The sequence below is a fragment of the Dermochelys coriacea genome, chromosome 9 (genome assembly GCF_009764565.3).
Source record: "Dermochelys coriacea isolate rDerCor1 chromosome 9, rDerCor1.pri.v4, whole genome shotgun sequence".
NCBI classification, from domain to species: domain Eukaryota; kingdom Metazoa; phylum Chordata; order Testudines; family Dermochelyidae; genus Dermochelys; species Dermochelys coriacea.
In genome coordinates this window covers 65,524,198-65,545,812 of record NC_050076.1, presented here as the reverse complement: position 1 = coordinate 65,545,812, position 21,615 = coordinate 65,524,198, and the positions used below count along the sequence as shown (strand labels likewise).

Sequence of the window (21,615 nt, the reverse complement as noted above, 5' to 3'; positions counted from 1 at the left end):
AAGGTCACCTAGCAGGCCAAAGGCAGAGCTAGGACTAGAACCCAGGTCTCCTGACTCCCAGTTCAGTGTACCCTCTACTTGATCACCACACTTCTCCAGTGGACAAGTGCCCAGAAGACATTAATGATGAGACCAACCAACACATCTGCACTCGTGTCCTCAATGCCATCTGAAGACAAGTCCTCAGAGGAAACCTGACCCACAGCCTCTCAGCCTCCTCATGTGAACCTCCCTGCTAGCCCGTCTCCCAGCTGAAGACCACAACTCCTTCTGCACCTGCTCTGGGAGGAACTTGTGCTTACCTTGGCATCCAGGATGCTGGTCTCCACTCGTGCCACACCCTGGTTTTCCCTGAACAGCTGGATCTTGCTGACCTTGCTGAACTCTGACAACACCGTGGTGAGGTTGGTCTTCAGGTCGATGACATGGCTGATACCATGGCGGGGGCCCACCAGGAGCATGGTGGCCGGCTGTTTCTCGTCCTGAGAGGGCGGCCACCCCAGCCGAATTGAAAGAGAGAGACAGGCGTGTTAAAAAATGCCATGTGGCTGCATGTGAAAAGGCTGCCTGCCCAACCCCAGCTGAGCCTTGTTCCTTACACCAAGCCAAGCCTGTAGCCAAGACGTTATTTACTTGACTGGCTGAAGTCCACCCTGGATCTGGGCTGGGGGGAGGGGTCACAGCACCAGAGACACTTAATGCAGAGCAGGGGGGGCAGCCAATGCTGAGAACACACCTGGAGCTTGCCAACAGTTTAATCCCTTTTCCGCAGTGCTGGGAACGGCACCTCGGAACAGCATGCAGGTTGCCAAGACTATTTAAAAATAAATAGCAGAATTGATTGTCTGCATGAAATATTCAGGCCTGTTGTCGCGCTACAGAAAAGTAAAAGCATGTTACAAAGACAGCTGGTTTTAAATCACCTCTGAGGAGGCTGGTGGAAGGGGAGGAGGGTGAGAGGGGTTGGGAAGGAATTTTATGGAATAAAGGAAAATAAGAAATTGATCTCTGATTAACAATAGCAATCAGTATTGACATGGCCCTTCCAACCATGACACAGGGTGCTAAACTGGAACGTGAAGGGAAAGCCACGGGTTGGATAAACACACACAGGAAAATAAAGATGAAGATTATATTATTATTGCCCTAATGCATATATTGCATCTCCATTGAGCCTTTCATCTGAGCATGTCAAAGTGCTTTATGAGCATTAACTCTCTGGGCCCCTCCTGGACATGCTAGGTCAGTATCCCTACCTTCATTTTACATTTGAGGAAACTGAGGCTCGGAGAGATGTAACTTGCCCAAGGATATGCAGCAAGTCAGTGTCAGAACCCAGGAATGGGATGCAAGAGCCCTGTCTCCCACTACCCTGCTCTAATCCCTCAACCACACTGTGCTTAATATAGTCTGGATCTTTTTTTATGGAATGCTTGGAGCTGTTGGGATAGGCACTTTTTGAGTTTTTACATAATTATGAAGCAGCAAGTAAAAAACATGCTGCAGGAGACCAAACCAATGGGGAAGAAAGCAAGGTAAGAGGACGTTGTGAAAACAGGGACAGTCTGTGTGGCAGGAAGGAACGATAGCAGATGGATAAAACTTACAACAGAATGGAGAGCCATGGATGGAAGGTGGAACAAGGGCCATTAGAGATGGAGATGGCACTAGAGATGGCACATGTGCTCATGGCAGGTCCTATGTGCTCATGGTTTGGCTGCATGGCCTTCATCCTGCAGTGGACAAAATGAGGCTGCGTTGATGAGGATGATTTTAATGGGGATGACAAATAGAGGAAGGAGTGTACTCTGCCCAGAGAGATTATATCAGTGTAACAGCTTCCGAGACACTGCAGAGCAGTGGGCAGGCTGGGATTGCTAATCACAGAAATTTCAAGGCTGTATGATCTATTCATCACAAAGAGAGAACAGGGAATGTTTCCTGGGACTCAGTCCTCCATCAAGGATCCCTTCACTTGCTTCCAGGCCTCACAGACACTCATAGAGGGTGAGGGAAAGATGAGATATCCAAGGGCCAACGACAGGTCAGCCATTAAACTTTTACAGCTGCAAACAGGATTTCTATAGTGGAGCTGGGATTTAAGAGCACGGCTGAGGCCCTTTAAAATTTATTGGGTAGAAGATCATCTAATTAAACAACTACAGACACAAAGGGCCTGATCCTCGTCTGGTATAAACTGGCACTGATTCATTGACTTCAACAATTCATACCAGCTGAAGATCTGTCATGTAATCAGTGGAGTCTCTGAAGGTTTTATGGGCAGACTAGTATTGTGACCTCACACCGGGTGAGTTCATTAGAATCTGAGAGACCTTGGGAAATGTCCTGTCATTTATTTGGAGATCATGGACACTTGTGCACATTTGTGCATGTGTGCACGTGTGCATACGCTGTTGTGCATGCCAAAGGCCAACTGCCAATTATGCGGCACCCTCAGAACCCATGAAGACCCACCCAAAATTATGAGGAAGGTCTACTCTGTATCGTGCTGGAATTACCATACCAGTCCCACTGTGTTGAAGAGGACTCCTGCAAAGGTCGGAAGCTCATTCAAGATCCGCAGATACTGGAGCTTTGCCTGGGTTGTTGAAACCTGAGGAAATACATCAGTGTAACAAGGCAAAGACTTAAGAGACTGAAAAAGCGAAGGAGGATCCCGAAGGAGGAGTCAAGGAAGGTCCTCTCCAGAACCTTGGAGAGTGCTTGGTGCACAGTTTTTGGGGGTTTAGAATTTGCCATTGTGCCTCAAACGATTCGTGACATGGAGACATCCCCAGGTGATGTGGAGATGGCAGCTGTTCTCCCTTAACAACTGAAGGCAAGTAGCTGCTGTTGTTGGAAACAGGTATTTTATTTTGAAGTGGGGCAGGCAAATGTCTAAAAGTTTATTGGCCCAGAGAAGGAGAATGTCCATTCAGACATGCAGATACTTCTGTAAACTCTTAGAGGAAGATCTGCAGCTCCCGTGAGAAATAGCCTCCCTCACAGGAACTCCAGCAGTGGCAGGGGCTGGATGGGCAGACAGGCCCCTCTCCCACCACACATCTGACTCTTGATGCCCTGAAGCACAAAATCGGAAAATAATCCTAAACTCAAGTTTACTAAACTGGTGACTTTTTGACCAAGTTTCAGATTGGTTTTTATTTTATCTGAACTGACTGTGCTCCATCACGATTTACAGCTGTGAAATCCAGATCACCCTGGCAAATGGATTCATGACAGAGAGCAGGCTAGCGAGCTGTCACTCCCAGGGATTTACAGCACACTGTAATGGATTTAAACATCAATTGCATACAATAACACGAATCCCTGACTAGCCATGCACACTAATAGCAAGTGAAAACATAAAAGCTCCTGCTGGCACATACCAGCTGCAGCACTCCCCACCCAGAATCCATGGTGGGGCTACGCTGGCTTCTGCTTACCTTGGCGCCACTGGGCGGCTGGTTCTGATGGGCCTTCAGCTGCTGAGAGAGAGATTTCCGAAGGCTCTTCTCTTTGATGAGCTGCAGAAGTGAAGGAGGCAGAAATGGCTCCAGCCCCCATTCCTTCCTGCAAGCAGAAATGAATTGAGAGAAGAGAGAGAGCAGCAGGAGCTCAGAAGGGAGAGGAGACGGTGACAGAGAATGGAGGGGAAGGAGGAGAACAATACACATGGCGAAAACCTGAGGGCATGTGTGTGTGGGTGGGGAACAGCTCTGAGACAGCAGTGGGCTTCCTCTAAGTCTTCCGGCTCTCTTAGCAGGAAGTGGTCAGATGCAGATCCTACCACTGGGGAGTTCTGGTGTAGGGGATGGGGATGGGAAGCAAGGCAGAGTTTCACTGCAAGATACAAATCTGGGGCCAAACTCAGCCCTGGTGTCAGTGGGTATAACTATTCTGAAGTCAACGGAGTCTCACCCATTGACATCAGGTCTGAATTTGGACCCCAGTTTCTAACGCTACTGCTGGTTTATAAAGACCCAGCCACATTTATTACCAAGTAAATTTTGGTCCTTCACTTCACTACATCGTTTTTGCTTCCAAACCAGTAAGTACCTCAAGTCCACTCCAGAGAGGCAAACAAATCCAGAGTTTATCCTTATTCCAAGTGACTGGAGAGACAGGAGGAGTTCTCTCCCTTCCACCATTTCTACAATCGTGTATTATTTCTGTTAGGTGCTTTACAGACAAGGTCTCTGCCCCACCTGGCTCCTAATCAGGGCCCCTCTCCCGGTGTGATGTCAGCACAGGCTTTGGTAGCTCATACGCTTCACTTCAGGCTGCATCATGTGGGCTGGAGTTTTGGGCTCAGGAGGAATGGGTTCTTACTGCTGAGATGAGAAACCTCAGTCTTCCAAGGACTGGCTGCCTAGTGCATGTCCAGGATGATGGCTGGGTTATTCCTCCCCTGCTCATATGGGACGGCACACATTCTGCCCTGCAATCTACCACACAGGAGGAAGGGGAACGTTCTGCAGGTTGACTATTGACCCCAGACCCAGACCCCACGGCAAAGATGATTCCGAACTGCTGAATACACAGCTTACGCTTTTCTCCCCTCCGCGCAATCTGCAGACATTGCCTGTTGTGCTCCATCCTTCTGGCCATATCTGGCGGAATCTCAGGGCTGGGTGCAAAGGAAGGGAGCGGAGAGGCAGACGGGAGCTGGAAACAGTTGCTGGGACACTGAAGCACCCTCTTGCCAACAGAGGGAGCCAAAGCCATTGCTAAGCATCTACAAGGCACCACAAGCAGTGGAGAAGGCTGAACCTTAGCCGTTTTGGTCTGCTAGGGCTAAGAGAACGGTCTCTTTGGTCTCCCTTCAAGGAGTGCTGTATCCGCTGCATTTGGGGGTTGAACCAACCCTGATTTCAAAGCACACTCAGAGCCACTCAGTTTCAGCTAGCAAGAAAGGATTCTCTAGTGGTTAGAGCTGGGAACCAGGACTCAGGAGATCTTTGGTCTACTTCTGACTCTGACACTGACTCACTTTATGGCCTTGTCCAGGTCTCTTGACCCCTGTATACCTCAATTTCTCCATATGTGAAAAGGGGATTATACCTACCTACCTCATAGGATGGGCAAGGCAGGACTGTGAAGGTTAATTCATTATTGACAGAAACATAATCTGGGAGCCTCAGATGGCCCAGGATAGGGAAATACAAAGCATCACTACAATTGTATGCTGGAATTATACAGCTGCATCAGGTTTGCCTGCTTTGGACACCAAGCTGCAAATCAGGAAATGGCCCCAGGTTCACATCAAACTTCCCCACTAGCCTGTGCTGGGTCTGGCATTTGTAATGAAAGCAGACCCTTGATGGTTTCAGGCATCTCTTTGCAAATGTTCTGTGTGTCCCATCAACAGCGTTGTGCTGGGCCTGCTGCCAAACACTTCCCATCAGCTGATTCTGACCTGCGTTCCAGCTTCACCCTACATCTCCTCACCCTGAAACATTCACCTGCAGAGCCCCAGTGACAAGGGGGGAGCCCTGGCCAGGTAATGACACGTGGCTGGGGAATCGGGGCAAGGCTGGGAAGGGGGGATTAGGAGAGCAGGACTCACTCCACAGTTTTGAGGGACACCTTCTGGGCGGGCCGGGTGGCAGAGACGGTGATGTAGATGTGGAGGGCAGCCAAACCCAGCAGCGTCTCTGGCTTGGGGTCCATCCCAAAGCGCTCCCTGATCACATCGTTGCGGCTCTGGGGTAAGAGAGGAGACTGCTCACAATCAAACTGGGGCTTGCCCTTCAGCCACTTCATAAACACAACACCTAAGCATCCCAATCCTGCTGTCAGACAGTTCTGCCTTGGGAAGGCAGCGCACCAAGCTGCCTGGCAGAGGCTGGCTGCTCTGCAGACAGCAACGGACTAGCTGGCTTCTCCTTCTACCATCTGCCACCTCAGCTGATCTGCCAGCCTTCATAGTATCTGATATCTCCATCAAACACAGGGGAGGAATACAACATTAAAGCCATCCGGAAACAGATTTACTGCTGGCAGGGTACTGCTGGCACTGGCAGGGCACTCCTAGCAGGAAGCTCACAGTGCCAGTGTTCTGAGTGGCACTGGCAGGACACAGCTGGCAGGAAGCTCACAGGCACTGCCAGCAGGAAGCTCACACTGCCGGAGTTCTGAGTGGCACTGGCAGGGCAATGGAAAGCATGTTGGGTAATGCTGGGACTGAAGTGACCCTGAGAACAGCAATGAGGCTGTATTTTTATCGGCCACGGGCCTGACCTTCTGTCTGTCCTTCCCCCTACCTGGATGTACAAGTACTCAAATGCTGCTGGGTCTCGATGTAGCAGCTCCACCGGGTCTTTGGGGAAGAAGCTCACACGAAAGAGGCATCGCATCCCCTGATAATGTGTCCTCTGCACCACCTGTTCCAGGGGGCGAACAAGAGCAGGTGTGGCAAGAAGCAAGAGTTGCTGTCATAAGGCAGCAGAGTGGGGAGCAGTCCTTTATCCAGCTCTTCACCCCATGCATTTCACAGCCCCCTTTCCCTGCCATTCCCTGCCCGCTTTAACCACCTTGAAAATTGAGATCAGCCCAAACTGATACACTGCGGCACAATGCACCAAACTCTAGGGGAATTCAGAGCTGGATTGGAACTTCACAGCTCAGCCCATCTCTGCCAGGGAGGTCAGGCAGCCTCACTGAAAGGAGCTGACAGGATTCAGGGCCATTCCTGCAAGAGGCCGTGGGGCTCCAGCGGAGTTATAGAGGCATTACAAGCCCAGTTTTGCAGGCACTTATAGACCAAGGTCATATCAATACCATAGATCAGATCAGATTAGACTAGACAGGTGCAGATGCAGGTACTAACATTCAGACCTCCTGCTACCTGACTGCACCCACAAACCAGGCAATTAGAGGTCTACTATTGAGGATTTGTGCATGCAAAATTGGAGCTAAAATGGAAAGCCCTTTGGGAATGTGGCCTGCCATCTCTTAATCCTCTCCCGTGTGTGTCCCAGAGGGACACTGAGGATTCCCGGTTACACGAAGCCATTGTTCGTACAGCAGCCCGAAGACGTACGTTATTATTACTCTTACTAAAGCCGTCCTTGAAGCCCCTGCCTTTTGCCAAGGAGAAATGGGTCGGGCTCTCCTTGCAAGCCATCAGAACTGCCCCTCAGTTGGCCAGAGGGGGCGCTGCAGAACAACGTGAGGCATACCCTCCCTATCATGGGGCTAAGGACACTGCTTCCTTCCACGCCTTTCCCAACCTCATCCAGTCCAGGTATCAAGCTTGAGTCTCCCATGCAACTGGGCAGACCCACAGGCCACTCAGTCAGCCCCTTTCCCCTGTCTTACTGGTTCCAGTGCCTGCTGAAGTGCCAGTGGGAGCCTGATAGCTAAGGAGCTGCCAGTGGAAACCTTTCTTTGCCCCACGTGGCACTAAAAGAGTCTCCAGTGCATCAGCTAACCAGAAAGTACAACTGTGAGTCTGAATGCTCTTCACCCCAGGGCCAGTGAGCCCCCAGGACAGCGGTGAAACCCACTGGAGAGGTGGGGGGAAAAGCCAGGGGACCCCAGGCTGGACGGACCTGCAGACTGGATTCCCCTCTCGCCCCAGCAGAAGCTCATCCCTCAGGGGCAGAATTAAAGCACATCACTCGTTTAGGTCTAACACTGTAAGGAACCGTTATAACCAGTTATAACCAGCAGTCCTGGATTCATCTTCTGGTCACGTGTGAAGGTAGCTGCCTAGCTCTCCTATGCTCTGCCAGGGATGTTAGTTAACACTGGCGTCTCAACCCTCCCAGTCTTGGGGGCAAAAAGAATCTCCACATTGCCATGGGAGAGTGTATAACAGATAGATCACCGATTGTTCCTCTCCCTGGGCAGCTCCAACAGGGCCTCCCCGGAGCATTGACTCCCCCAAGCAGAACTGAGCCTCTGGGACCCTTTCCCGTGACTGATGGCACCAAACTGATTCCATCTTACACCTTCAGCCTAGCCCTGAGCTCCTTCCTCCTAGGTGGGAAACCTCCCCACCCCCTGCCCTTATGGAGCCAGACCTGCTGCTGCAAATACAATGCTCAGCCTGGTGGCAGGTGTCCAGCCATGTAGCTCAGAAGCTTACGTGGGCCAGGGGCTGCTTGTCCTGGAGAAGGAGGAACTTGTGGCTCTGCTCTGGGCTGGAATACTCCAGGACCAGGGCAAAATGCTCGATGTATCTCAGGGAGAGGCGATCCTGTAGCGTCACCATCACGTCCTGGCAACGTAACCCAGAGAGAGACACAGGCAGGGTTACATGGGTAACATTTGCTAACATCTGTATGCATGTTTGCAGGAGATGCAAGAGCTGCTGTTCCAGGTATAACAGGGCGCTGTTATTATGCAACCTAGCTCCGTGTTACTTTCCATAAGTTACACTCTGGGAGAGCGTTATCTGAGAGCTACTAGCTACACAGACCATGGCCTGTTCAATAGCAATGTATTACTCTGCACCTAGCTCAAAGGAAGACTAAGGGAACCTCCCTTACGGCAACACTAAAGGAGAGATACCTCATTGCGTTAGGGGACATCTCTTTATAAAAGAGATCTCGGGGTAGTCGACTACCCGTGGGTGGAGGGAACGCAGAGTATTAGATGAGCAGATGTAAATCACTGGCTGGTTAGTACTGTTACAACAGAGGGGATGTGTCTTTCCAATCAGGCTGCGCTAGGAATTAGGAGAACAGCCTGTTATTGTTAATGAGCTTTACAGGCTTAATAATAATCCACATTCCACGCTGCAAATGTACCCCCCATCTCAGGCCAGCTGTAAACAAGGAATGTCAGACCTGGCTCTGAAGAGCTATAGCTAGTGCCAGAGCAGGGATCATGAGGGTAGCACAACAGGGTATGTAGCACAGTGCATGCCGAAGGCTTGATTCAACAGCAAATCTTCTGTTGACCGGAACAGGTTCACCACTGGGCCCCAAAACAAAGGCAGAGGCTGGTGAAATGGGGGAGGGAGAGCAGAAGGGATCACAGAAGAAGAGTAGAATTATACCATGGAAAATACAGCACCCATGGAGGAAAACATGCTATTTATTATCTGGGGCCAGTGTATGGACAGCAAAGTGCTTTGTGCAAGGCCACAGGAGAGTGTGAAACAGAACGAGCAAATGTGATAAGGGAAACCCAGAAGCCAAGGAAAGGCCCGCGGGATGAGAGGAGGGCTCGCACCTTGACAGTTGTTCGGCCATCAAACGTGAATGACTTGATCTGCCCGTTCTCCAGGAAAACCTTCAATACATTGGGGATGAGGAGGAGAGCTTCCTTCTTCAACATCTCCTGGCAAACAGGGCCAGGGGAGGGGCGGATCCCCAATGGGTGCGAAACAGGGAGGGGATGCAGCAAAGAAAGGGGGCATTGAAATGAAGAGTATGGGAACAGGAGATGGGGGAAAGAGAGAGAGTGAAGGGGGAGGCCCATGAAATGAAAGAGAGATATATAGAGAGAGAGAGAATGTCAGTGATACATTGGTTACTGGAGCCTCTACTCCTTCAGAATTATGCACTAAGAAAAGGCAAATTTCTCTTGAAAATACAGCATCTGCATCGAGCTCTTAGAAAGCACAAGGGCTGAGAATTTCAGAGCTGTCTGGTGGATTCACATACCTGAATCTCCCTTGATCCATCTCAGCCCATCTCAAGCCGTCTGTTGAAATGCGCACCCCATGCGGGCAGTGCAGTGAAGGATGATTTTATTTAGAAAGCAACGTTTGAATCAGATAATTACTTAATTGATTTGGCTTAAAAATAGAATTTGCTAGAAGCGCTTTAAGATTTATTTTTACTAGTGCTGCTTAACAAAATCTTTCTGCAATTAAGAGATGTCACTGGGATAAAACATTATCGAGGCATTACAGTCTCTCGGGGCTACCCAGAAATACCCAGGCAAAACGGCCCCATTCACAGGCAGAGTCTCAAAGCCCTTTGCACTGTGGTTTAAACCACATAACTCTTCATTAAAGTCAACTGACAACCCCCACATAATGTTCTGAAAAACACCCTCCTGGTCGAAGCAAGAGACACTGATCTCACAGAAACCTTCTCTGCCAAGGATTCAGTTTCTCTGACACCAAATGCCTGATCTGGGTTACATCGTTTTCATGAGCATTCCGTCACGAAAATATCCTAACAGATCTGCTCAGAGGACAGACATTCTGGGTGCTTCAGCCTATCAGAGCTAGACTTCTCTGTGCAAGCACAGCACACTTTTCAAATGTACTGTCTTGATAGGACTAAACGGGTCCGGGACCAACTTAAGTTTTTAGGATGTAAAAGGGAAAGAAAACTGGGCTTGTGCCCTTTTTTGATTCCTTATGAAGGAGGCTTGCGAGGTTAAAAAAGGTTGCACGCTCTTTACATTAGAAATCAGATCTTTTCTATCCGTTTTTTTGATCCCTGGGAAATTCTATGGATGACTGGAGAACTGGCAGACACTCAAGAAGTGAAACCTGACTATGGGGATATGGATTGTTTAAATCTCGTTGTTTTTTGTTAACACCTGTTTAACTCAAATGCCTGATGAACACCTAGAGAGAAAGATCTGGTAAATCTCAAACACCTGCTGTTCCACCACATAAGGGCAAAGACCTCCAAGGAGTTCTACAGACAAGGTCCAGCTTAACACTAATGATATTTCTACTATATAAACAAGCAGGAAAAACCAAAACATGCTCCTACCCACCACTAAACAAATATTAACCCATTACAAACATTAGGCCATGTCTGTATAATGCTGTCACCAATCATTACTACAACTAAAGAAGGAAGAGAAGCTCAGCTAACCCTCCCCTTGGGCCTCCTCATGAAGGTTGGTGTCTGTGCTTGCTCTCTTTGGGCTGTCTGGTTCTTAGGGTGCTGAACAGGCTGTTGGTGTATCTAAATAATAATCCATGTACTCAGTGCTTCTCTCTGAGTGACAGTCAGGTGTTCTAGGATCCTGTCAGAGGGCAGCATGCTGTAATCTGCACTGCACACACATGAATACAACCTGACATTCATCAAATGGGAGAGTCACTACCTGCTTCCCAGCATGGCACATCTGCAAGTGAAACCAGTAAATCTATGCATGTGTGCAGGGGATGGGAATCAGTGGAGTGAGCCACAGCCTTGCACTCATTCCCCTGAGCCACCTCCCAGGCCTGCTTTGCTCTGCCACAGGGCAGTTCCAAGGCCAAACTCTGGCATGGACCAAAGCTACCCTGAGAGACAGACACCCTGCCCCTTCACTTGTGGCCTGAGGGGGTACAATCAATCAGGGGTACACATGAGATGTACATATTGGTCTATCCTTCCCATTCATGGAGATCTACAAAGCAGCTGCATGTCCTTCACAAAAGCTTATCTGGGACACAGGTGGACCTTACGACCAGATCAGATTCCTGCAGAGCATTGTGGATCACATGCCAGCCCTATTACCTGTACTCACCTATCCCTCTGTCACGACACGCATCACAACCTTTGTCCACTATATGTGAAGTTAGACGGACCACAGTCCATCGCTTACAAGCTGATCAGCAGAGGTCTCTCAGGCATCACCCCAGGAAGAGCCATCTTTCAGAGGAGCAGACTGACACCAGAAATACCCACATCAGTGCAATGGCGGACAAAGGAGGAGCAGCACTTACTGGATCTGTCTCACCAACCGTGACCTGTTCTGAAAATCGGACCTTCACTGGATTGGACCTCAGTTTTGCCTTCTTGGCTGCACTGATGAAAGCAGATTTTGGGGACTGCAAAGAGAACACAGGGTGTTAAACATCTGTCCTTGAAGCTGGAGCTTGGGGAGGAGGAGAGAGAGACTCTCCTTGGAGGCGGTGCAAGAGAGAGGCAGAAGAAAAGCATTGATAACATTAGGTAACAGAACACATGCAGAAATTCTTGATGTTTTCACATGCCCTGCTGGAGAGACAGGCCCCTTAGGGAGCGCCACCACTCCAGTCCCATGGGAGAGTAGGCCTGGTGCTGGGACAGGGATGGGCACAATCCTCAGGAAGGAAAACAGCCATAAACTTCATCCTCAGTTTCCTGAGCATGTGGGGGAGTGGGGACAAGGACCTGCTAATGGCTGCCTAAAACAAAGCTCAGCTAGCATGCCTTGGGCTGCTCCATCCGACACAAACCTCACCTCTGTGTGACATGTCTATGGCACTGGTGGTAGCAAGGTGAGGCACACAGCACGGTGAATGGGAACACTGGAACATGTTAGCAGTCATGGATCCATGCCTGCAGTGCACTCCCACTACCAGCTGGAGGCAGTAACAACAAGATGGGTGTCTATGTCCCATCCACCTCCTCAAGCTGGGGTCACCATCACAACCTACTGAGTTTCCACCTGCCCAATGATCAAGAACCCTCAGGAACCTGTGTGGAGAGGGGAGGGGAGGTGCAAAGGCGCACTGGCAGAAGCAATGTATGAGTCTGCAAGCACCGGGTGGCAGCAGAGAAGACTGATTGAGGAAGAGAGTTGGAGCTTTTGGATCAGAGTATCAGAGAAGTTCTGTTGAAGCCAGTGAGACTGCACTGATAGACACCAGCTGCGGATGCGGCTCTCCACCTCTAATTCACTGGTTCCTGAATACAGTCCAGGCTGCTAGTGAGTGAATCGCATTGCCCAGTGATGGCCACGTGAAATGGCCCAATGGTCTCATTCCAGTGCCTAGTGGTCAGGTGGCCTCCTCACAAGCATCACCGTGGCACTAAAACCTCACAGGCTTTAGCACACAGGCCACAGACCAGAGCTCAGCAATATTGTTTGCCAAAAACTTTTTCTGTAAAAAGTGCAGATTTTGGTTGACTGAAACATTTTGCAAAATTGTGGTGATTTTGCCAAATTGTTTCGTTCAGGGGGGAAAAAAAAAAGCCCTAAAAAATTCAGAAAAAACTGCAGTGTTTTGATTTTTTTATTCTAACCACTTTTCCTTTCGAAACATACTTCAATGTTGTAAAAAAAATCCAAATCTTTATAAATAGTTTAGACCCAAACGGATATTTTTTCAACTTTTCAATTTGTTGAAAATTTCAAAAAAAAAAAAAAATCATTTTGGGTTGATCCCAAATTTTTTTCTCCCCTGATTTTTTGGAACAGCCAGTGAAGCAAAAAAAAAAAAATCAGTTATTGGCACAGCTCTCAGGCTTGACTGAGCCTTGGAGTGCTACTGATCCGTGTTGCCTTTACTGGTGGTCTCTCCTGGTCTGGAGTCACACTGTCAGGGGTAGGGGACAGAAGTTTGCATTGCAATGGCCTGCGCAGGTTGGATTGATTTAAGTCAAGGTGATTTAGATCACCACGTAGAAAGCCTCAATTTAAATAATCTATTTTAATCAATTTTTCCATTTGCACGTCAGTTATTTTGAAAGAAATGTGCATTCTCATTGGTTGATATAATCATTAAACATGTTGATTTACAACTAAATAGAGCCTTTACACTAGATTTGGTACATCTTTTTGCTACCTACGAGGATACACCATAACTATACACATTTATTTAAGCAATTATCTAGCTTAATATTTTCAGATTCTTATTATACATTTTTAGCCTGATAGAGTAAATAAGCAATATACCATATTCTATTTTTTCTGATGATTCAAGCTGTATTAGAATGGTAACTAGAATTTAATTAAACACACAAAACAGCATATAAAATTTATTTTTATTAAACAAACCAAGCCTTTAATATGCTTCTGTTGTGCCATATTTATAAAGCTTGATCTCAAAAGTTAGATGTTTCCCCCCTGATTCTTTCTTTATATAGAAAAACAGCCTTCAACTCAAAGTTTTCGATAGAGGCTCATGGATTCATCATATTAATTTTTTATTTAAATGTTTTAAGAGATTATAATAAATTTAGGCTTTTAATATAGTTTGTGTTAAATTCAGATTTCATTTTAAACAGGTTTATTTTTAAAAAGAAAAAGTGATAATTTAAATGGCAAAATAAAAAAATCTGATTTAAATTAAAAAATCCATTTTTAAATTAAAAAAAAATCATTGATTTTTATCCACCCTGGGCCTGCGTTGCCCACCAGCACACAGCACTTCTCTCAAGGTGTGCTGCAGGGTGCGAGCCGTTCTTGTGGGTGTCTGAGGTTTCAGACTGAAGGCGGCAGGCCTGGGGCAAATGCACTGTCTCGCCCAGCTGCTTTCCAGAGGAAGGAGAAAAGCTGCGTCAGAGGCCAGTATTCACTCCATTCCTTAGGAAGCAGCATTGGGCAGTGGCACCGTCCTTCCAAGAGAGCAAGAAAGCAGGAGAGAATGGAGGGGGCTCTCACAAGTCTCTCTCTCACCGAGATCAAAAGGTTCGAGAAAGCAGAAATGACATCCTGCCTTCATTGCTGGTGACGTGAGAGTTCAGTCTGTTCCACTGCCATGGGCTCTTCGCACTCCACTGCGACTTCACCACTTGGTGCCAGCACCTGTCACTGCTGGGCAGAGTCTCCAGCAGCATGGCATGCAAATGAGGTGAGAGAAATCGGGGAGCTCAGTGGCTGTTTCTCCAGGGGATTCCCACCAGGTGTCATCATGCCAAGTCCACCAAGGGGTCCTGTGTCTGACCACAAACATGCCAGACGTGCATTTATGGATGAACCCCAGGAAGGCGCCCAGGACCACTGCACTACTTTTCCCACAGGCTTCCACAGAAGGAGGCTCTTCTCCTCCCACCCCAGTCAGGCTTCCTGTGCTATCCCCTTACAGTGACTCCTGCTGGTGGAGACTGGTCCTGCAGTAGCCATGTGCTCCCCAATGCTCAGCGCTCCTGAACGCCATTCAAGGCAGCTGTAGCCTGGCCATAGGATGGGTCCATCCTTTCTAACTGCAATGAGTTTTGGCTTCAGATACGGTGCTGGAATATGTAAGTGCCTCCTGTCCTCTTGCAAGCTACTCAGGGCAGATAGAGATCAGCCACTTGAAGAATGCTTTAAAAAGAAGGGCCCTTTCCCCTGCTCTACTCAGGGACCACTAGGGCACAGGGAAGGTTCAGACAAGACACAGGAAAATATAGCACGGTCACCCTGGCAAAGGAACCACCAGGTTGGGATTTGCTGTTAGATCCTACCAGAGGCTAAAGAGTAAAATATCTTCCCTCTGGCATGACCAGGTAGCCTGGGGACTGCTGTCGTCCCAAGGACTTTTTTATTTTTATTATTCCTTCTCATGGAGAGTGTGTTTCACAGCCTTACTAGCCATAGGAGATGGGAGAGGGAGAGAGAGCTGAGAGATCCTTTCCCTCAGATGGACTGTTGGAGCCTGGAGAATATTCCTGGATTATTTTATCCAACTGTAATAAATTCCAGTGAGTATGGAAGAGGTAATAGTGCTGAAAGCCCGGAATGGTGAGGGTGAGCAGGGTTGGATAAGCTTCCCCAGAGGGTTGTGCAATGCCCCTCAATCCTGACCTGCATTACCTGCCTCCACTGTGCCAGTCCTGGACTCCTACAACCCAGCCAATGCCCCTCAATCCTGACCTATAGAGACCACCCCCGCTGTACCAGTTCTGGGCTCCCCACGCTCAGCCAATTCATTCTGGCTGGCAGTACCCCTTGGTATCCTCTCCTGGGTCTCTATCATGCACATCCTGCTGCTCTGACCAGACTGAACGATGAACTTCTGGGATTTGGACAAACGTTTGTTGAGAACGAGGCTGAGCATGTTCATCTGGGGCCATCACAGAACACGGAATCAAGTCTCCAAAGGAGAAACTCTAATGCTCTTACCCTGTGTGCTCACTGGCTCCCCACAAACTGCGCTTCTCTCTCAGAAGCGTCAGCATGACCTAGACGGAGCAGCCGTGTGTTGCCTAGGTCACCTCCTAGTTCAATGGGCATCTGCATAGGCCTGGATTTCAGACCTCCCTGGCCCTGAAGCATTCTGTGTCTTCCCTGTCAGAGCTGGAGGCCTCTGTGTTCTAAGAGCATGGGGCTCCCGGAGCTCACCTGGTGAGTCTGCAGCACAGTCAGGATGATGAAGTCCTTGGAACTCCTACAAGAGAAAGGACAGGAGGGAAGGTTAATGGACAGGTTTGCTCTCAGCCCCAGGACACAGGATGCATATGGAAACGATGGGATGAAAACACCACTTGGAAGAGCCTGGCTGAGAGTTCAGATAGCAAACTCTCTCCCCAGCCAGCGGCTCAAATTGTCTCGGTCTACTAGAGCAGCTTTATGCGCCATGTAATAAGTGTGCTGGCAGTGCCTCATACAGCTGCTGCAAACGTCTCTGCCAGCTGGGGATGTTTGGATCTCTGTAGTTTCTTACTCTGCTATAGAGATATTATCGAATAGACTGTGTTAACTAGAGAATCACAGCTATTCCAGAGCCCAGCATGACTTGCTCTAATCACACACAGCCCAGGTGGATAACTGTCTGAGGCGTGGCTCCTGGGCTTGGGCAGGGCTCATATGAGTGAGGATTACTGGGGATCCCCCAAACCAGAGAGGGGTGCTGAAATAAAAAGCCTTCTCTTAGCACCTGGGTCCTTTCCCAGCTGTGACACCAGAGCCGAGAGGACAGGCAAGCTGGTGGGGAAATGGGATATGTTGAAGGGGCCAAGTTCCCCTCCCTCACCCCAGCCTGAATCATATCTCTCCTTCAGCTCTCTGCCTTTCATATTCCAGTCATGGTCTTCTCCACAGAGCATGCTGGGACCCATTCCAGGTCTCGGGCCACTCCTGAGAGGGGTCCCTGGGTGAGCTTCATGCACAGCGGGGACTGAGTCTCACTTGTGTTCTGACCTATATAAAACTCCCCGCTGCTGCTGATGGTTTATCTTAAGTGATCACTCTCCTTACAGTGTGTATGATAAACCCATTGTTTCATGTTCTCTGTGTGTGTATATAAATCTCTCCTGTTTTTTCCACCAAATGCATCCGATGAAGTGAGCTGTAGCTCACGAAAGCTTATGCTCTAATAAATTTGTTAGTCTCTAAGGTGCCACAAGTACTCCTTTTCTTTTTGAGAAAGGGTTATGACTCAGGTGGACGAGCATGTGGTGTGGGTGAAGGTTAATCAAACAAACTTCCTGTCAGTGCCAGCCTTCAGTGGGGTGAGCTTCCCCATAGCACTGCCCTGCCCATGCTAACTCAGACTCTGGCTGGGTGAGCTTCCTCACAGCAGTGCAGAGCCCAGGGCTGACTCCAGCAGGGCCAATTTGATCACTGCAGTACCTGAACGTGGCTGCTGAGGCTGCAGCCAGGCAAATTCCATTGCAGTGGTGCCCAGATACTGCCAGTTATCAGGTCTCTTGGCAAGCGATTCTGGGATCACCCCCTCCAGCCCTTTGAGAGATGTAAGTGCTAACACCCCTTTTTGCCCACCCTTTTCCCGGCACCCAGGATGAGGTACGGGGGAAGTCTGTTACCTGACCAGGTCAATGAATCTCTCTCTGGAGGCTTCACTCACATCCTCATCATTTATGGCCACAATCTGGTCTCCTGCCAAGAGTTTATCCTCAGAGGGGCCTCCTGCCATGGAGAGTAGAGTAGGTGTTAGAGACCCTGCCTGCAGCAGGGAGCGTTTCCTGTTTCAGCCTGGGGGGCGGGGGAAGCAAACAGGGGAATGGGGCTCTGTGCTGTCCAGAATGAAAGGACCAGGCCTCAGGCCCTGCCATTCTAAGAGCCCAGTGAAGGGGCTCTGTTCCCAGCTCAGCTGACCCACACACAGCTCCCACTGGGATGAATGGCAGTGGCTCATCTAATAACCCTCCTATGTGGCCTGCTCCTGCTGTTCAGTGAGAAACCAATGCCACGCAGAGGGGCCAGTTCCAGGTTCTCAAAGAACTGGGCTGGGAAGGCCAGGGGCCTGGTCACAGGCTGGGCTGAAACCTAGCCAGAGGAACTGGCTACGTGTTTACTGGTGCCCCGGAATGACGGGATCTGTCTTCCCCAGTTACTTCACGCTCCCTTCCTCCACCAACCCACTTGGTGTAGCCCATCCAGTGTTCCTGCTTGCAGCTCTACTGTAGCCACTTTCCTTCACCAGCCTACCCCAGAACCCTTCACAATGGCAGCAGCCCTGCTGCACACCATGGCAGCCTGCCCAGATGCTTCTGTAGGGCATGGCAGGGGACTTTGCAACTCCTGACTCAGCAGCAGCAGAGACTCTTTTGGAAGGGGCCATGGAGGAGAAAACTCCCCTGGGTCTGGACAAGGGGCAGGTAACCATGGCGCTGCCGGTGCCCACTTACAAGTGGCATGTTGTGTGCCCCCCATGTCCCCGGCTGCTCTCTGCCTTCCTCTTGTGCTCCCCTCCTGGGTTCTGCTCTTTCCCCTCAGTGGATGCTCTCCGTCACTCCTCCTCACTCAGCTCAAAGCCTCTCGATCACTCTGTTCACCAGCATGGGCTGTGGCTGGCTCACACAGGTCCTGGCTGCCGTGGACCCTGTAGCTGCTGACAGGCAGCATGAGGCCCCCTTCCTCCCACAGCCCCCTCTCCACCATGGGCAAGGCACTGTGGGGCACAGGGCATGGAGTGGACATGGTTGCTGTACTTCCAAGATCTCTCAGACACAATCCTGTCCGTCGCAGACTGTCTCTCTGAAGGTCCCTGCCTTCGTCAATTCCTCCCAGCCTCTACACCATTGTTAGCAACAGGCGAGAGAACTACAACATCCCACCCAGCACTCCAGTGTCTGCCTCAGGGTGCGAGCCCCCAGCTACCAGCCTGCAGCGCCCATACCCCAAGCAGGATGGCAGTATCATGCCAGCCAAGCAGCTCCCACTCCTTTGCCCGTTCCTTGCTTCCCACTTGTCTGATCTGCTCCACTCAGGACAGTCCCTTTCCCCAAGGTGGCTGTGAGCCAAGCACATAGCCTATGCCTACCTGCTGTTACCGAGCGCACCACCACTGGCCTCTCGCTGCCGGCCACGAAACCAAAGCCGTAGAGGGGGTCACGCTGGATTTTCACCTGTCGGAGAGCGTCTGAAGGCAGCTGACCACATTCCATATCATCACAGCTCTCCTCCTGCATCACATGACTGGAGAGGGAGACAGGGCATGTAACAGAGCTGTATCCCAAACACAACCTGGCGACAATGCAGGGCGGGAGCTGGGCACCAAAAGGCCACAGGGCACCAAGTCGTTATACTGACCTCCCTCAACCAGGCTTATTCTCCACCAGCCTCATTTCACTAGGCAGAGGAGCCATGCTGCTTGCAGGAGTGCAGCTCTGACATAGTTCAACCCCACTGGGCCCGTGCCTTCCCTCCTGAGGGAGTGTGCTTCACGTCTTAGGTGCCCCCAGCCAGGAAACAAGGAGGATCAAGGTTGAACCTGGGAAGGCCTGCTGGAAGTGCAGTGCCTCCTTTTCTCTTGGCATCCCACTCAGCTTTGCTGAGTTTATGCATCCAAACGTTTTGTTTTCCGCCCCCCAAACTGCAATCGCCGCCAACCCTCCCCAGGATCTGAACAACCAGCTCTGTTCTGCCTGCCTCCTACATCACCATCAGAAATTAGGATTCTGCTGCTGGAATTTAGCTGACAATTTGGTTGATGATACCTGAGGCATCCAGCCCCAACTTTCAGAGCTGTACAGGCTCTGCAGCGCTCCTGGGAGCCAATGCTTGTCTTTGTCTGCACAGTCAGCAACAAGGACTCAGAGATGCACAAGGAATGGATCTGTGATGTAAGGGGGTGCCAGGGTTCCCTCCCCACTCTGAACTCTGGCGTACAGATGTGGGGACCCGCATGAAAGACCCCCTAAGCTTATTTCTACCAGTTTAGATTAAAAACTTCCTCAAGGCACAAATCCTTCCCTTGTCCTTGGACGGTATTGCTGCCACCACCAAGTGCTTTCGATAAAGATTCAGGAAAAGGATTGTTTGGAGTTCCCATTTCCCCAAAATATCCCCCCAAGTCCCTTCACCCCTTTCCTGGGGAGGCTTGAGAACAATATACCGACCAATTGCCTTTAATAAAAGTATAGACCAGACCCTTTATGTTTAGGACACTAAAATCAATCAGGTTCTTAAAAGAAGAACTTTACGATAAAGAAAAAGTAAAAGAAGCACCTCTGTAAAATCAAGATGGAAGGTAATTTTACAGGGTAATAAAAAGATTTAAAAACCCAGAGGATTCCCCTCTAGGCTCAACTTCAAAGTTACAAAATCATGAATCAACCTCCCTCTTAGCATCGGGAAAATTCACAAGCTAAAACAAAAGATAACCTAACACATTTCCTTGCTATTACTTACAATTTTTGTCATTTTAGATGTATCATTTCAATAGGAGCTGGGTTACATGCTTAGTCTCTGTCTTTGTCCTGAGAGAGAACAAAACAAAGAGCACAAACAAAACCTTCCCCGCCCCAACCCAGATTTGAAAGTATCTTCTTTCCCCATTGGTCCTTCTGGTCAGGTGCCAGCTAGGTTAATTGAACTGATTAACCCCTTATAGGTAAGTGATTCTGTACCTCTGGCCAGGAAAGATTTGGTGTTACTGCATACATAAAGGTTGTTACCTTTCCCTTTATATTTATGACAGGGGGTCTGATAGTCGCATCACCCTCCTTCCACCTTAACCCCACTGGAGTCAGACCTTTGCACACCATGTGACCTGGGGCGCTGATTTCTGCATCATCTGTCCCATTTTGTGTCATGACCTAATCCCCTATGGTTTGCACCTTCTGCCACACTTTCAATGCCCTGCCCCCTGTAGTGAATGCCACGATACAAAACAAATACGTGATGACACCTATATTCTTCCCAGACCACTAATGCAAAGGATAACAATGTCATTGGTGTCTTGATTGCTAGAGTGTCTTGCTATGAAAAGGTGACTTCGGTGCACAATTGTATTGGAGACCGATGAAACTGCACATGGTTGCAACCAGAAGAATAAAATGATGAATGAGTTTCACAGATTCCTTGATTCCAAGGCCAGAAGGGACCATTGTGACCATCTAGTCTGACCTCCTGTATAACACAGGCCAGAGAACGACCCCAAAATAATTCCCAGAGCAGATCTAGAAAAACATCCAGTCTTGATTTAATAATTGTCATTGATGGAGAATCCACCACGACCCTTGGTAAATCGTTTCCAAGTGTCTGAAGGTGATGTTGCTTCTGTGCTGTTGGTTGAATGTTACTGTCCAGACTATTTAGTCTGCTAGATTCTTCCTGGCCTTTTGGCTACAAGTTAATTGTTCTCTCTCAGAAGTTTAGCATGTGATACATCCTCTATCGAATCCATCTGCATTTCCAGTGGCCCCCAGCACTGTGATATTTCAACACCAGATACAAAATTAAGGGTGACAGCACAGCATGGCTGAAACTAGAACTGAGCTCTACGTTTGATGCTGCCTCCTCAGATGGAATTCATCATGGTAGTTCTCTTCCATGCGCAGTGTTGCTGAGCTACGCTGCGGCTCCATGATTAAGTTAAGATCCTCTGAATGAGACAATGACTCCACTCCGGCTCATTCTGATCTACAGTAGTAGCATGGTTGCCCCTTTGCTGAGAAAGCTCTGACCCCCAGCCCTTTGGCCAGAAGCCTCTGCCTGATGGGAGCCAGTAGGTCTTTTAGATCCGCAACACCTACAGCCCATATCTGTGGATACCTAGGTATAAAGCAAACCCAAGTGTACACCAATTAGCTGCTATATGTTATG

General features: G+C 49.2%; 1 protein-coding gene across 2 annotated transcripts in view; it reads right to left on the bottom strand.

Annotated features, from left to right (window-relative positions):
• Positions 1-21,615, bottom strand: part of FRMPD3 (FERM and PDZ domain containing 3) — a 156,947-nt gene that overhangs the window by 33,033 nt on the left and 102,299 nt on the right. For both annotated transcript variants that reach the window (XM_038417479.2, XM_038417477.2), the window contains 11 exons: positions 18,830-18,984; positions 17,370-17,472; positions 15,946-15,991; positions 11,639-11,743; positions 9,187-9,294; positions 8,096-8,227; positions 6,267-6,386; positions 5,570-5,706; positions 3,447-3,573; positions 2,525-2,614; positions 303-482 (listed from right to left, as the gene is read on the bottom strand). In XM_038417479.2, the coding sequence (XP_038273407.1) occupies positions 303-482; positions 2,525-2,614; positions 3,447-3,573; positions 5,570-5,706; positions 6,267-6,386; positions 8,096-8,227; positions 9,187-9,294; positions 11,639-11,743; positions 15,946-15,991; positions 17,370-17,472; positions 18,830-18,977 (1,296 nt within the window). In that variant the 5' untranslated portion in view covers positions 18,978-18,984. The remainder of the gene's footprint in view (positions 1-302; positions 483-2,524; positions 2,615-3,446; positions 3,574-5,569; positions 5,707-6,266; positions 6,387-8,095; positions 8,228-9,186; positions 9,295-11,638; positions 11,744-15,945; positions 15,992-17,369; positions 17,473-18,829; positions 18,985-21,615) is intronic.